The sequence below is a fragment of the Callithrix jacchus genome, chromosome 7 (genome assembly GCF_049354715.1).
Source record: "Callithrix jacchus isolate 240 chromosome 7, calJac240_pri, whole genome shotgun sequence".
NCBI classification, from domain to species: Eukaryota; Metazoa; Chordata; class Mammalia; order Primates; family Cebidae; genus Callithrix; species Callithrix jacchus.
This window is the reverse complement of record NC_133508.1, coordinates 49,863,447-49,879,250: the sequence shown is the minus strand read 5'-3', so window position 1 is coordinate 49,879,250 and position 15,804 is coordinate 49,863,447. Positions and strand designations below refer to the sequence as shown.

General features: G+C 49.7%; 1 protein-coding gene across 22 annotated transcripts in view; it reads right to left on the bottom strand.

Moving 5' to 3' along the window:
* MFN2 (mitofusin 2) overlaps positions 1-15,748 on the bottom strand; it is a 28,847-nt gene extending 13,099 nt beyond the window's left edge. The window contains exons 1-11 of one of the 22 annotated variants that reach the window (XM_078330393.1): positions 15,664-15,748; positions 15,453-15,537; positions 13,615-13,675; positions 13,367-13,514; positions 12,890-12,956; positions 7,553-7,731; positions 4,514-4,649; positions 2,473-2,635; positions 1,700-1,824; positions 881-989; positions 664-771 (exon numbers count right to left, since the gene is read on the bottom strand). In XM_078330393.1, coding sequence (XP_078186519.1) covers positions 664-771; positions 881-989; positions 1,700-1,824; positions 2,473-2,635; positions 4,514-4,649; positions 7,553-7,727 — 816 coding nt within the window. In that variant the 5' untranslated portion in view covers positions 7,728-7,731; positions 12,890-12,956; positions 13,367-13,514; ... (1 more) ...; positions 15,453-15,537; positions 15,664-15,748. Of the gene's footprint in view, positions 1-663; positions 772-880; positions 990-1,699; positions 1,825-2,472; positions 2,636-4,513; positions 4,650-7,552; positions 7,732-12,889; positions 12,974-13,366; positions 13,515-13,614; positions 13,676-15,009; positions 15,049-15,452 lie in introns of those variants that run through there. The other 21 variants (XM_078330391.1, XM_078330392.1, XM_078330390.1 and 18 more) reach the window with 21 other exon arrangements.
* Between the last annotated feature and the right edge of the window lie 56 nt (positions 15,749-15,804).

Genomic DNA, 15,804 nt, shown 5'->3' with positions numbered 1-15,804 from the left:
TGCCCAGGGTGGTTTCAAATTCCTGGTTTCAAGGGATCCTCTCTCAGCCTATAGGTGTGCATCACCATGCCCAGTTTGTTACCCCTTTGTCTTTCATTTCACACATATAAAGAGTTGTGAGGCAGGGTGTGGTGGCTCATGCCTGTAATCCCAGCATTTTGGGAGGCTGAGGTGGATGGATCGCGTGAGCCCAGGGGTTCAAGAACAGTGTGGGCAACATGGGAAAACCCCGTCTCTACCAAAAATACAAAAATCAGCCAGCCTCATAACCCAGTCTCTAAATAAATAAGTAAACAGCTAAGAGTTGAGTCACCAGTAAGAACCAGTTCTTCACTCCTCTTTCCCAGAGGCCTCCCTAGAGCTGAGCCTTCTGTATTAATTCCTCAGAAACCAAACTGAGCACTGGCCCCAAAGATGCACTAATGCAGCAGGGATCCTTTTCAGACCTAGAGGAGAGTGGCTTGAAGAGGGGGTACATCCAGCAAAGTGAATGGGAGAAGAGGAAGGCTACCAGAAGACACCATAGAAGTGTATCTGGAGAATTCTTTGGCAATAAAATTAGTTCAGGAAGTCACTAGATCCAGGAGTGCATGAAGTGGCCCCAGTGGCAGACAGTGCTCCCTCAGGGTGGCAATCCCCAAACTGCCAAACAGAGGCGCTAACCTCCTCCATGTACTCAGGCTCCGAGGCAGATGCATCCCAGCGGTTGTTCAGGATGAAGATGTTTGGCCGGGAGAGACGCTCGCTCACCTTGTGGAAGAAGTGTTTTTCCTAGATAAAGGGTAAGACCTTGGTGGAGCAGGAGCTTGACAGCCAAGGCCCTGTCAGCTGCCTGCCCAGGGGGTGCTCGGAGCTTGGGAGAAGGCAAAGGAGGAGTTACCGTCTGCATCAGGGTAGACTCTGAGTTGGCCACCAGCACAAACACATCAGCATCCAGACAAAATTTGTCAATCCAGCTGTCCAGCTCTGTGGTGACATCAATACCAGGGCTAAAAGTGACAGGGGTAAACCAAATCATCAGGCAGAGCAGGAGCCCTACTCTTCCTGCTGAGAACACACCGGGGACTTGTGAGGCAGGCAGGCCACAGAGGAGAAAGCCAGGGAGGGGAGAGAAATCAGGCCTGGCCATCATAACCAGTTTTTACTTTCCATTTCATATCCTTCCAGATTGCCTGGAAATGAGTGTTTTTAAGTACATACATCTATTGCTTTTATAAAAACAGAATTATTTATAGTTCTACTTTAAAGATAATATATAAAGATGAAGTTGTGACTTGATGTGAGGCCAGGTAAACACTACAATACTGTACTTCTTGGTATAGTTATAACCTGTCCACAAAGCCAAGGCAAAGTGTTTCTTCAAGAGAAATAAAACACACCTCTGACTCCACCACAACTCCCCACCCCTAGTACACGTGCTGGCACTGGGCTGAGGTTGAGAGCCTCCCCAACTTTTGAGCACTCCTCCTATCTTTTACAGGCCATCCCTGGGACAACTGCAGGGCACTGATGCAATGGGTAGAGTAACCAGACTCTAGAGGAAAGCCAAGAGGCCAGAGGATTTGGTTGAGCCCATCTGAAAGGCAGTGATACTTAAGCAGAGTGAGGATGGGGCCCAGGGACTCTATCCTGGATTATCCAGAAATGGAAACCTGGTGCCTCCCAGTTTGGACCTCCTAGGAGGGTACCTCCTTCTTACCTGTCCATCAGCACGAGGTCATCCTTCAGAAGTGGGCACTTAGAGTTGGGCCACATCACACTCACCAGGCTGCCAGCATGGAGCTGCTTGTCCTGATGGAGGGCGTGGGCCAGCTGGTTCACAGTCTGATGTGGAAGAAAGAAAGATCAAGCTGAGGAGGAACCACCAAGCCAGGAGATTCCTATGCTGCTGCATCACAAAACAGTGGCTGGGACCGCTGCCTATATCTGCTACCCTCTCTTCTTTCACATAAAAAGTTAACAGCTGGGCGTTGTCAGTAAGAACCCACTGCTCTTTTGAGCTTCTTTCCTGGATATTATCCTAAAGTCATCTGTTCTGCACTGATGGATTCTTTATGAAGCAAATTGAGCATCTAGCCCCAAACAAGAATGCAGCTGCCTCTCAAAAAACTCAGAGTGTCAGCCCCTGACTGATAGGTCAGAGACACAGAGCAAATGGAGGAATCCCTCTCTGGCAAAATCCCAAGAAGAACATGGTACACACTGTCTTTCTTAATTAGCGAAGAGACGTCAGTGGCCACTCAGAGCTGTACGAGGAATAGCACAGTCCTCATTCTTGGTGGTCCACGTTTCTGAAAACTGCCCCAGCCAGCCCCCAGAAGCTCTCACATCCTTCAAAAAGCTCGTCTAAAATAGGGTCTCCCAATTCACCTCCACAGGGTAGTGTTGCCCTCTCCCTAGAGGTGCGGTCAGCCGTGTCACAACTTGCCCCACCAACAGGTGCAGGGCTGAGAGCTGGCCTGGCACCCTCACCTTGGCGCTCCTCTTCTCCTCTGAGCCCTCGGTGAGGAGGAAGGCCTCATGGCCATCTGTGCCCTCCACCCGCAGGAAGCAATTGGTGGTGTGGCCAATCCCAGAGGGCAGAACTTTGTCCCAGAGCATGGCATTGATCACAGTGCTCTTCCCATTGCTCGTCCTAGGAGGAAGTAACAGCTGTCAGCAAAGCCACCTCTAACTGACCTGAATCACTTTCACAATGCAGATACCAGCCTGGAGGGCCAAAGCCCTATTCACTTCAATGTCACCAGTGCCCAGACAGTGCTGAGAGACAAAGAGTAGATGCTGTTTATTAAAATGAATAAACACCCCAGGCCCAAACCTGCGACATGTCCTTGGTTCATCATTTCAGATCAATCTGCAAGAGGCTCCCACAGCGCACTGTCTGCCCCTTCAACCACACAGCTACCCTCAGCAAGCGTCACTTATGGAGACTGTCTCCAAAGTTTACTGCAGGCCTACCTGAAACCACTGACTCACCCCCCAGGGCGTCTTCTTCAGTCTAAATGACCCCAGTGTTGCCCACACAAGGCATGTTTCACTGCTTCTCTCCCATCAAGCTCCTCCTTACACATGAAGCTCCACCTTGTCAGTCCCAGCTGACAACTGCCAGGCTAAAGGCAAGAGTACTTTCTCATTATTTTATTTTATTTTTTAAATGGGGTTTCACCATGATGGCCAGGCTGGTTTTGAACTCCTGACCTCAGGTGATCCACCCACCTCGGCCTCCCAAAGTGCTAGGATTACAGGTGTGAACCACAGCGCCCGGCCCCTCTGTTTTTTTTTTAGACAAAGTCTTTCTCTGTCATCCAGGCTCAAGTGCAATGCTGCAATCTCGGCTCACTGCAAGCAACCTCTTCCTCCCGGGTTCAAGTGGTCCTCCTGCCTCAGCCTCCCGAGTAGCTGGGACACAGGAGTACAGGCGCACGCCACCATGCCCAGCTAATTTTTGCATTTTTAGTAGAGACAGAATTTCGCCATGTTGGCCAGGCTGGTCTTGAACTTCTGACCTCAGATGATCCACCTACCTTGACCTCCCACAGTGCTGGGATTATAGGTGTGAGGCACCGTGCCTGGCCTACTTTCTCATTGTTACCTATCACACCCCTTTCATGTATTCTGATTTTTTTTGTTTTTGTTTTTTTGATATGGGATCTTGCTTTGTTGCCTAAGCTGGAGTGCAGTGGTGTGTGGCATGAATACAGCTCACTGTATGCAGTTTATAGGGCAATTAGCATGTCACATTCCCCCCTTGTGTTATTTACAGGAATACAGCTCACTGTAGCCTCAACCATCAGGGCTCAAGTGATCCTCCCACATCAGCCTCCCAGGTAGCTTAGACTACAGTTATGTGCCACCATGCCCAGCTAATTTTTAAATTTCTTAAATTTTTTGTAGAGATGGGGCTCTTGCCATGTTGCTCAAGCTGTTCTCAAACTCCTGGGCTCAAGCAATCTTCCTGCCTCAGCCTCCTAGTGCTGGGAGTACAGGTGTGAACCACCACACCGGGCCATTTCTGCTTCTTGAAAATAGCTCAGCAGACTCATCTGCTCTGAGTCTCAGAGCTTTCAACCTGTGCTAAACAGTGTTTCTCACTGAGTTGAAGTTTTCCAGCCACATCACTAGAGCAGAACTACAATGAACTTACCTGCACCCAGTGAGATAGGAAGCCCACTAAGGCGGTACATTTTATATTATGTGCTTTTAAGCACAATGAGAAAATTAAAAAAAAAAAAAAAAAAAAAATCAGTCAGGCTTGATGGCATGCACCTGCAGTCCCAGCCACTCAGGAGGCTCCGGTGATTCTCCCACCCAGGGAGCTCAAGGCTGTAATAAGCTTCCAGCCTGGGTGAGAGAGAACCCTGTCTCCAAAATCAAATAAATAAATAAAATATAAATTAAAAGGAAAGCAATGAATTCTGAAGCATGTCCCTACCCTGGAACATTCTGTGACCTCGCACAAAGGGCCTCCCTCCCTCTCAGCCAGGAAGAAAGAGTGGGGGCCTCAACGACCTACCGGCCAAAAAAAGCCACTTTCATGTGCCGTCGGGCCAGCACCTCGCTGATGCCTCTCACTTTGGAGAGGTAACCTTTGACGTCCAGAACCTGTTCTTCTGTGGTAACGGGATCCAGTTCTGCATTCCTGTAGGTGTCTGGAGGTGGGAATCGAAATGGGTCACCATGTGGTAGAGGAGTTCCACAGTCACAAGTCTGGAAGGGCCAGAGTGCCGGCCTTGCTCACCCTAAACAAGTCCACCTCTGGCTCCCTGCAGCCGACAGGCTGAGTTCCAAATCCCCTACGGTGGCCCCATGGTGTGGTGGTTAAGAACATGGCTCAGGAGCAACACTGCCTGGTTTTGAAGCTGGTTCTTACCACCTTCTAGCTCTGTGGCCTCAAGAAAAAGAACCTTTCTGGGTCTTAGTTTCCTTACACACAAAATGGCAATAAGACAATACCTACTACACTAGACCATTGTGAGGATCACGTGAATAAAACACAGAGTGCTATGAAAGGCGGCTGGTATAAGATGAATACCTGAATGTTAACTGCCATCCTTGTCTATTTTTTCCTAACAAATATTTACAAAATTCTTACCACATGCCAGGCACTGTTTCAGTCACTTTTCAAATTCGTTCTCTCCTTTGGTCCTCTTTGTTAACATGGCCCCAAAGTCAGTAAAAGGCAGAGCTAGGATTTGAATTAGGCAGCCTGGCTCTGAGTCCAGGCACTTAACCACTCTGTGTCACTTCTCGAGGCCCTCCCTGTCCTGGCTCTGTTGGCCTCTTGCCACCCGCTGCCTCACAGTCTCCTTCATCATATCCCCAAACTCACCAGCTTCCTCAGCCCTCTGGCTCCACTCCCTGCTGCCCAAACCCCTTCCCCAGTCTCTGAAGAACGGACACACTACACTACACTGCCTTGGAGCAACTTGGCTCATTCTCACTTGACCTCAAGTCTAGCTTAGACAGCACTGCCCCAAAGGAAGCTTTCTCTGTCCACCCCCTGAACCTGAGTCAGGACCCCAGACCCCTTCTCTGTGTGCCCCAGCACCCTATACTTCTCCCATCTCAGCTCTTACCTCACCATAAGGTAACTGTCCAGCTCACCTGTCTGTGCCATCTACCTCATGAGGGCCACACTATCCGATCACAGCACCATTAGGTGCACAAATATTTGCTAAGTGAACAGACCCTTGGATCACTGCACTGCTTTTTCCCAGTGCCCTTAAAAAGCAGATGGCTAAAAATTACTACAAACAGGAGCAACTGAGTGAGATCCTACCACTATCCTGTCTAGGACTCACACCAGACAGGTGCTTCGGTCACAGAAGGGTGACACAGAAGGGTGTTTGGTCCCTCTGCACACTCATGTGAACCAGCAGACAGGCCCCAGCCCTGAGAACACTCCCAAAGCATCTGAAGCACGACAAGGGTGTGTCAAGGCCCGCCCAGTGAGCTTCCCTTGCAGCCAGCACCATGAAAGGAAGTGACCAAGTCAATAACACCCCCATCTCCCCGCCTGCTCTGTCCACCAGTCACCTCTGCCCCACATGCATCAATATTCCTCCCTTATATGGGCACCTGGGCATGGCCTTTGGAATGTCCCTTGGAGGAAGCTGGCTCTCAAGCATGTGGCTACACTTAAAAGTGACAGCCAGCAGGCCAACGAGCTGCCTGTTAGAAATGGTCCCCAGGCAAGAACCATTCCACCATTCCCTCCCTGACCCAACACAGCTCAGAATAACTCCAGCTCTTTCCCTTCCATTTAAACAACAGGGGAGGCCTCATATTTTCACACAAAGAGAGATCAAAGCACACATCACATAAACACCTGCATGAAGCATGTGTTTGTCCACAGCATCATGTAAGCAAGGGACTCAGAGCTTCCAAGAGGGTTATTCTGGGATCCCGGAGGGCAGCCGCTTGATCTACCCCATCTCTGCATGCCCAGCACCTGGCACAGGGCTGGCACACCATAGCCACTGATAAACAGGCAATGATTTGGAATTATTTCAACTGCCAACTACCAATCATACTACTTTAAAACTCAGATTTCTTTAGTTCAACAAGTATTTAGGAAACACCTTCTATTGCATCAAGTGCCACTCAAAAGGCAGGGCACAGACGAGGGCATGAAACTGGACAGTCTCTTTCTTCAAAGGCAATCTTGTGTAGCAGCCTGGGGTATAAAACAATGAGAAGCCAAGCTACTCTAGCTGAGAGCAGAATGAAAAGAAGGCGGCCCCCTGAGCCAGGGGCCAACCCCTGAAGCACCACCACCGAACTTCTAGGGTTCTGCAGACTAGAATCTGAAACCCTTGTTCACACCTGAGCCCCACTTTCACAGGTGAGGAAACCCAAGGGCAGAAAAGACTCAGCTACTGGATCTCCACAGTCAATCTCAGGACCTGGAGCTAAAGTGCCCTTTTAAAGAGGGAGCCTGAGGAAGCCAGCAATAGAGTTGACACTCAAATGAGCAGGGCCCTGGGAACCAGTCCTTCTCTGCTGATAGAAAAGGAACTAGAGGTTGAGCTCAAATTAGTAACTAGTAGAAACAGCATAGGTGACACAAGTTTCCTACAGTTCTGTCAGCAATCTAAAAATATCACAGAGAGGGCACCCTGGTCAGGCATTACTGACACTCAAACAGTGCCTGGTATTAATGGCAGCCAGGACCAGGCAAAGGAAAACACGTGGGCTCCAGAGTCGGAAACACCTGGGTAAAGCCCTGACCTGTTACTTACAAGGTATCTGACAACTCTCAAACCTCAGTTTGCTTGCCTTGAGGATGGGGATAAGATTCACCTATCTTTAATGATTAAACGAAATGAAATGTGTGGACTTCTTAATTACTAAATGGCCATTCCCTTGTCTTCCTGGCCTCATCTCCCCAGACTCAAATTCCACATGATTTTCAAGAGCAGAGACAGCATCTCTGAGGTGATCTGGGCATGAGTTCCCTAGGAGCAGAGCTGAACTTTGTCATCCCCAAATCCCATTAGCTAAATATCTAAACAGGCAAGAGTGGGCCTGGCTGAGCAGGTGCCCATCTTACCTTCAAGGAAGGTTGCGCTCTCCTGGATGTAGGCCCCCAGCTGCTCAAAAATGCCATTGATCTTCTTCTTGGCAGTGACAAAGTGCTTGAGTGGGGAAGCATTCACCTCAGCCATGTGTCTCTTATCTTTCTTGACTGTGACGATAGAGTTGCATCGAGAGAAGAGCAGGGACATTGCGCTGCAAGAGAAGCCAATGTGAGCGAACAGAGCAACACCTACCTCAGGATGTCCTGCTTGGGGGATGGTGGAATGCTTGGGGGAGAAGAGGGACTAGTTCTCTGTTCCATTGAGAATATAGGGATCTCGGCTCACTGCAACCTCCAGGACCAGAAAAAAGGATGGTGAGGTAAGAACAGTGTCTCAGGCTGGGTATGGTGGCTCACTCCTGTAATCCCAACACTTTGGGAGGCCAAGGTGGGTGGATCGTGAGTTCAGGAGTTCAAGACCAGCCTGGTCAAGACGGTGAAACACCATCTCTACTAGAAATACAAAAAAAATTAGCCAGCGTGGTGGCGGGCACTTGTAATCCCAGTTACTTGGGAGGCTGAGGCAGAGAATTGCTTGAACCCAGGAGGCAGAGGTTACAGTGAGCAGACATAACACCACTGCACTCCAGCTTAGGTGACATAGCAAGACTCTGCCTCAAAAAAAAAAAAAAAAAAAAAAACAGGCTGGGCTCGGTGGCTCACACCTGTTATCCTAGCACTTTGAGAGGCTAAGGTGAGCAGATCACTTGAGGCCAGTAGTTTGAGACTGGCCTGGCCAACATGATGAAATCCAGTCTACTAAAAACACAAAAATTAGCCAGGCATGGTGGTGCACACCTGTAATCCCAGCTACTCAGGAGGCTGAGGCAGGAGAACAGCTTGAACCTGGGAGGCAGAGGTTGAAGTGAACTTGAATCTGGGAGGTGGAGATCCTGTCACTGCACTCCAGCCTGGGTGACAGAGTGAGACTCAGTTTCAAAAAATAAAATAAAAAACACACCCACAAAAAAACTATTGGTCTCTTTTAGTATAGCCTATGTGTGCTACAGAAACTTTGGAAACCAAAAGGGAAAAAACCCATAAACGCATCATTTTGTGATAAGTAATATTAATATTTTGTTTGTTTACTTATTTATTTATTTATTTTTTTCCCGAGATGGAGTTTGGCTCTTGTTATCCAGGCTGGAGTGCAATGGCGTGATCTCGGCTCACCACAACCTCCGCCTCCTGGGTTCAGGCAATTCTCCTGCCTCAGCCTCCCGAGTAGCTGGGATTACAGGCACGCGCCACCATGCCCAGCTAATTTTTTGTATTTTTAGTAGAGACGGGGTTTCACCATTTTGACCAGGATGGTCTTGATCTCTTGACCTCATGATCCACCCGCCTCAGCCTCCCAAAGTGCTGGGATTACAGGCTTGAGCCACCGCGCCCGGCCGTTTGTTTACTTATTTACTTTTTATTTTGAGACAAGATCTCACTGTTACCTGGGCTGGAATGCTCACAGCTCACTGCGGCCTCACCCTCTTGGGCCCAAGCAATCCTCCCACCTCAGCCTCCTGAGTATGTGAGCCCACAGGCATGCACCCACGACACCCGACTAATTTTTTTATTGCCCAGGCTGGTCTTAAACTCCTGGGCTCCGATGATCCTCTCACCTTGGACTGGACTCCCAAAGTGCTGAGATTAAACGGAGGTTGCAGTGAGCCATTGCACTCAAGCCTGGGCAAGAGCTAGACTCTGACTCAAAAGAAAAAAAAAGATCAAAAAGAGGCAGACACACTAGAAGGTAGAGCCCAGGGTAAGACTGCAAATGCCGATCCCAAAAGTGGACCCCAACCAGGTCCCTCCTGAGAGTTCCCACCATGGCGAAAGCTGCTTCCCGAGCAGAGCCCACCAATCCTGGGAAGTCAAAAGGCAAAGACCTCCTGGATGAGGGGTCCTGTGCACAGCTGACTGCACCTGGGTCTGTCACTGCCTCCCCAGCCACCCTAATCTTAGGGCCCTCAGTTCTCCACCCAGCAGCAAGCTCACTCTCTCTAGATGGGAAATAAGGTGTTGCTCCCAAGCAAGCACACGAGAAACTTCCAAATGGAGCCAAAGGGTGTTGCACAAGGACCCGAGAAGCAGAAAGAACACCCAGAAGAGGTGTATGAAGACTGAATGCCAAAACGGACTTTTAGGAACTAACCATCCCAAAGGGTGGGCAGAAAGATAGGCTGATCCAAAGCGGGATGGGGACCCATGTGTGTGCCCAAACTGACAAGTTGTTGTGCAATATTAATGATTCCTCTGGAGATGAGGGAAGCAAGTGATACCATTTCCATTTCTACATTCCTCCTCAGCATAATGCCACAACTATGAGAGAAATTTGCTCGGCATGGAAGCCATATGTCCAGGGCTTAAAGACAGTATAGCTCTGAGAAAGGAAACTGGAAAGAAAATGCTACTCTCACTCTTCCAAAGCAGCAAAGGAGATGCACTGAAATCAGGCTTGCCATGGTCTGGCAGATCAGACTTCAAGAAAGAGGGGATGTGGCAGGCACAAGACGAAAGCCACCCAAAAGGAAAAGAAAAGGGATCAGGGGCTGGAAGTGGTGGCTCACGCCTGTAATCCTAGCACTTTGGGAGGCTGAGGTAGACAGATCACCTGAGATCAGAAGTTCAAGACCAGCCTGGCCAACATGGTGAAACCCTGTCTCTACTAAAAATACAAAAAATTAGCTGGGCATGGTGGCACATGCCTGTAGTCCCAGCTACTCCGGAGGCTGAGGCAAGAAAAACACCTGAACCTGGGAGGCAGAGGTTGCAGTGAACCAAGATCTCACCACTGTACTCCAGCTTGGGCAACAGAATGAGACTCTGTCTCAAAAAAACAAAACAAAAGAAAAAGAAAGAAAAAAGAAAAGGGATCAGGGATGGGGCACGATACAGCACTACCTAAGACAGGTTTGGAATCAGGCAGAGCTGGGTTCATATTGTGACTGTATTATTTTTGGGCTCCTTAAACTTAAGCAAGTTATTTAACCCTGGAACCTTGACTTCTTCATGTGTACAACAAACAAGATACCTATTGGAGAGAAAAACTCTCGAACTGCATTTTTTCTGTACCCTCACACAAAAGAAGACTTCTGTGATCAAAATGAGGGGGTTTCCTTCCCACACACCAAGCAGCGGACACTAGCTGGGTGTCCTCAGTCAGTTCCCACACTGTCTACCCAGAAATAGCACCAGATCCCACAGGTTGAGGGCTCAGTCCCCAGGACTGCCCACCTCTCCACCATTACCCCTCAAACACACCAGTCTTAAGTTGGGGCTTCCTGAACTTCTGACCAACTGACTTCAGGCTGGGGTTCACATCAGCCCTTCTTTGAGTTTGATTAATTTGCCGGAGCAGCTTACCCAACTCAGGGAAACACTTATGTTTACAGGGTTATTATGTAGGATATTGCAAAGGATACAAATAGAGACACATAGGGAGGTATGGGAAAAGATGCGTGTAGCTTCTGTGCCCTCCCTAAGCAAGTCTCTCTTCAGTAACCTGCTCCCTGAACTCTGTCCTCTTGGATTTTTATGGAAGCTTCATGACATCAGCATTCTTTCCCCCAGGATATGGGGTCCAACACTCTCAAGGGAGTCTTAAGACCCACAGTCAGAAAGGTGGGGAAAGATTAGGGTGGAAGAACAGCAGAAGAAGGTCAGAGGCCTGCCCCTAAGGCCTAACACATCTAACATTATAACAAAAGACCATAACAAGGGCTATGGATAGAAGTTATGAGCCTGGATCCGTGGATGAAAACCAATATCCCACTACCACAATACTATCTAAATTGTGAGAAGACTAAAGTTGATGATGCAAGCAACATGTTTCACATACAGTACGAGCTAAAGCAGTTTTACATGTTATAAAGCAATAATAACAACACACTCTACCAGCAAGATCACAGACTCTCTCCATGAACACCCAGCCTTCAGGGAGGGCAGAGGCAACTCCGCCAACTCATCCCACACCCATCACGCCCTTCCCCGCTACCACGGAGATAGAATAAACAAGTCAGCTGGGGAAGAATCAGAGACACCCCACTGCAGAAGTGACCTGCTGCAGGAAGCAAGTTCCCTGCTATCACCTGGAATTTTAGAAGCAGGTGCATTTAAGTTCTGGTCAATGTTTGCAAGCCTGGGGATATGAAACCAAAAGCATAGTGCTCACCAACTGCAAGACTCAACACCGTAGAAGCTTAAGAGCTCCAGGTTACAAGCTCAGCCGGTCCAGGAGCCTCCCTGCTCTCACCCCTACTCAGCCTGCAGCTGCCTCCAAACCCCTGGCATAAAACCTATTGTCAGCCTCTCCAAACTCTGCCTGATTTATCTGGCTCCGCTAATTTTGCAAGTTGAGATTCCACATATGTGTTGCATGAACTGCTTTTTACCTAGAATCCTCCTTTCTTTCCCACCCATTTGACATACTCCTACTGTCTTTCTACACCCAACTCAAGTGTCACCCCTCCATGAAGCCTCCCCTGATGCTTCACAGAGAACAAACAACCCCACAGACTTCTGGTTTTTATCACACCCTGTGTCCCGCAATTATGTCAAGGCTTTGAGATGGGTGAAGGGCGGGCAGCTGGGTTCCTGTTCCTCCTCTGGAAAGCCTTGATAATCTCTGCTTCACCACAGAGCTTGCCACAGGCACATGAGAACCATCCCATAAGCACAGTCTGAGAGCCCAGCTCCAACGTAAGTTATATGCTAAGTGTCACACTTCAAGCTGACTGCCTCATAAGTGCTCTGGAGATTATAGTTTTGGATAGTTTCTGGCAGAATTTCCCAAAGTGTGATCCACAGAACTCCACTTGCACCCAATATCCCATGTAAAGAAGGTTCAATAGTAGAATAAGTTTGTAAAACATCATATGCTACCATTCCCCTCCTGTGGAGTACATGAGTACAGCCAAGAGTTTGGGAAGGAAGGCTTGTTGTAAAGACACCAGTTTAACTGTACTGAATGCAGCATTTCACAAATACATTCAATGAAAAAACCCTTCTGTGTAATAGCCTTTAAAATCCTGAGGATCACGCTTTAGGGAAAGGCTCATTCTTTCTGGTACTCTCCAATCCCTACCCCCAAAAAGTACCAGGGGCACAGAATTAACAAATATTAACCTAAGACCAGAAATGAACCCAATTCTAAACAGAAACTGCTATTAGCCCTCCAAGGTGGTCAAAAGCTTTGCTTCAACCTAGGCTATCAGTTGAGGAGTATTAGGTATCTTGGGTGTAGAGACAGCAAAATTCACTGGAAGGTGTGTCTGGATCCCAAGCACAGTCCCTGAATCCACACCACCTCCTTACCCAGTTTTATGTAGAGCAACTCCTAGCAGGGAAAATAAATGGATCCGCGGATCGTCTGCGGGCACAACTGGAACAGAGAAGAAGCTGAGAAATTGAAACAAAAGAGTATACAGGGTAAAGGGGGCAGAACAGACTCTTAGGAGTGACAAGGAGCCAACCTCTGCTGGGCAGAGATGGGGAGGAGCCAGCACAGCAGAGAAGACCAAATGAGGGAGATAGAAACTAATTATTCGGGGAGCCCAAAAGATCCCAGCCACTTTCTGAACTGTCAACTTTTAAACAGGCTCTCTCAGCAACCAGCGAAATCCTGCACAGAAGTAGAAAAGAGATACAGTTGTTTTTCAACAGAGGTTGGAAAGCTGTGGCTCTATACAAAGAGGATGCCATCCAAGAGACTTGCCACCAGAGGTCCAGAAGAGCACGCCCCTGTCCACTCAACTCAAATCTAGGTTGCCAGAAATCACAGCTACCGCTTACTTTTTTGGATGGTGAGAGATCTTCACAGGGTAGGCATCATGGACATGGCTGGAGTCCAGAAGACAAAAAGATTCTGAGTTCTCCTCTGTCTTGTCTCAGGTTGAGGTTGGCTATTGAGGACTGTGTTGACTCCACCAGTCCTGACCTACTAGAAAAGAAAAGGGAGATAGACCAGGTATCAAAAAAACAAAAATGAAACACTGATGGGCAAAACATGTCTAATCAGGTTTCAAGCCAAACAGACTCACCCCTGAGGGAAGCTTACTCATTGATGTACTGGGGAGTTGGGCTGGCATGTGAGGAAGTGCCCTGGGGAAAAAAACGCAGAGGTGTGGGACCAATCCTGGCTGTGTACAAGCATGTGTTTTGCCACATGCAGGTTCAAGGCCCCAGGGAGGGCCCTGCAGGAGCCCTGGGAAAGGTACATCCAGAGAGGGAGAGGAGAGGACAGAGCAAAACCAAGAAAAAAAATTGGGATTGAGGACTATGGAACAGCTGACTACCAAGTTAGAGAGGAACTGATGGAAAGCCAATGTGTCCAGCTGCTACAAAGCATCTCACTTAATTATCAATTCTAAGGGGAAAACAGAGGCCTCGAATACTTGAAGATTTATAGACTATTAGTCAATTGTCTAAACTGGGATCTGAAATATTAGCTCCCTTTGACTCCAAAGCTCCTGGAGTGCAGTGAGGAGAGCTTGGTTCAACCCCCGCCTCCCAGGTTCAAGCGATTCTCCTGTCTCAGCCTCCTGAGTGGCTGGGATTACAGGTGTGTGCCACCAAGCCCGGCTAACTTTCGTATTGTTAGTAGAGACAGGGTTTCAACGTGTTGGCCAGGCTGGTCTCAAACTCCTGACCTCAGGTGTTCCGCCCGCCTCGACCTCTCAAATTGCTAGGATTACAGGCGTGAGCCACAGTGACCGGCATCCTTCCTTTTTTAACTATATTGAGCTGCCTTCCTCCCCCAGTCCCCCAAACCTTGGACACAGGAAGCGGACAATCACAGTCCTTTCCTGGGGAGAAGAAAGAGAGATGATTGAGAATTTAAAGAAACAGAGCAATGAAGGATTACGAGAGGTGGTAAGAGACAGTTTTGCCTTCGTGCGTCTAAACAGCTATTTATTCAACATTTTCTTTGTGCTTTCTCTATGTGTGTCAGGCGCCAGGTTAGGAATGGATAAGAAACAGTCCTGCCGTCCAGGGCCTTACAGTCCGGTGACAAGTCATACAAGTAAACGGGGTTGAACGAGAGGGCAGAAAGCGCCCAAAGTGGGGAGGGTAGGGCACTACGCTCCCGCGGTGAACGCGGACACCTATCGCATGCTGAGTAAAAGCTGGCAAAATGAAAACTGGATAAAAAAATAGAGAAGGGGCAGGGGTAGAACGTGGCGTGAAGGGTGGAAAGGCGGGGGCGATGAGAAGCTACAGGGGAGCCCACCTCCCAGTCCCAGGTCCCGCGGCCCGCCCCCTCCTCTCGCCTCCATGGTAGAGCCCCGAGGCGATGCCGAAGAGTAGGGACCCCCGCATGACTGCATCCCAGATCCCCGTGGCCCCACAGTCCCGTCGGCCCACGTCGAGCTGCTCAGGACTCGCCGGGCAGGGCCGGGCCAGTCCCCGCCACCCCGGCTTGCTCGCCCTCTCACCTTCACCTTCCCGGCCTCGCGGCGGCCATCACACTCACTGCGTCACCAGCGAGCGCCGCCCCGGGGGGAGGCGGGAGAAGGGAAGTGGACGCGCGCGTCTCCCGTAGCCTCAGGCTCGCCCCTCGACCCGGGTGAGCTGGTGCACCCTGAGCCCAGCTGGCTCGCCCCGCCTACTCCTTACGCCTTTGAGGCCCCGCGCCTCGGCGCTTCCAACGGCACCTCCTCCGCCGGAGCTTCCCAAGCCGATAGGCTCGGACTCCCGCTGCATTATGGGGGCTGCAGTTCCGGCGGGCGCCGGCCGGAGCTGCGGGGCGGGGCGGGGCGGGGCCTCAAGCTGTCAAGGGGCAAAAAACCAAGGGCCTGGAGTAGAGGTTCCCTCTCTTTCGCCGATTGCCCTAGATCCTGACCCTGGGGCCTCTGCCAGCTCTGGAATCCAGACTTACATTCTGTAATCTTAGAGGAGCGCTCTCTGGAGGTCCGTGCCTAGGCTGACAGAAGCGAGCTTGGGCCTGCCGCCCTTCAGTCGCCCTTGAGGAAAAACAGCAGCAACAACGGCGAATCAGTGCCAGTCACTGAACTGCGTCTCTAACATCCACCGCTGTCTTTAATCTCAGCAGTCCCAGGAGACCGAAAGGGGAGGTTACCCAAGCTTACATGGTTGCCCAAACACCGAGCCCCTCCTGATGCGCCAGACACTAGGAAACTGCAGCAAACACGTCCCCTGCAGGACCTGGCCTCCGCAGGGAAGGCTCCAAGCCAGTACAGTAAACACCTGCCACATGTGGCTCTTGAGTC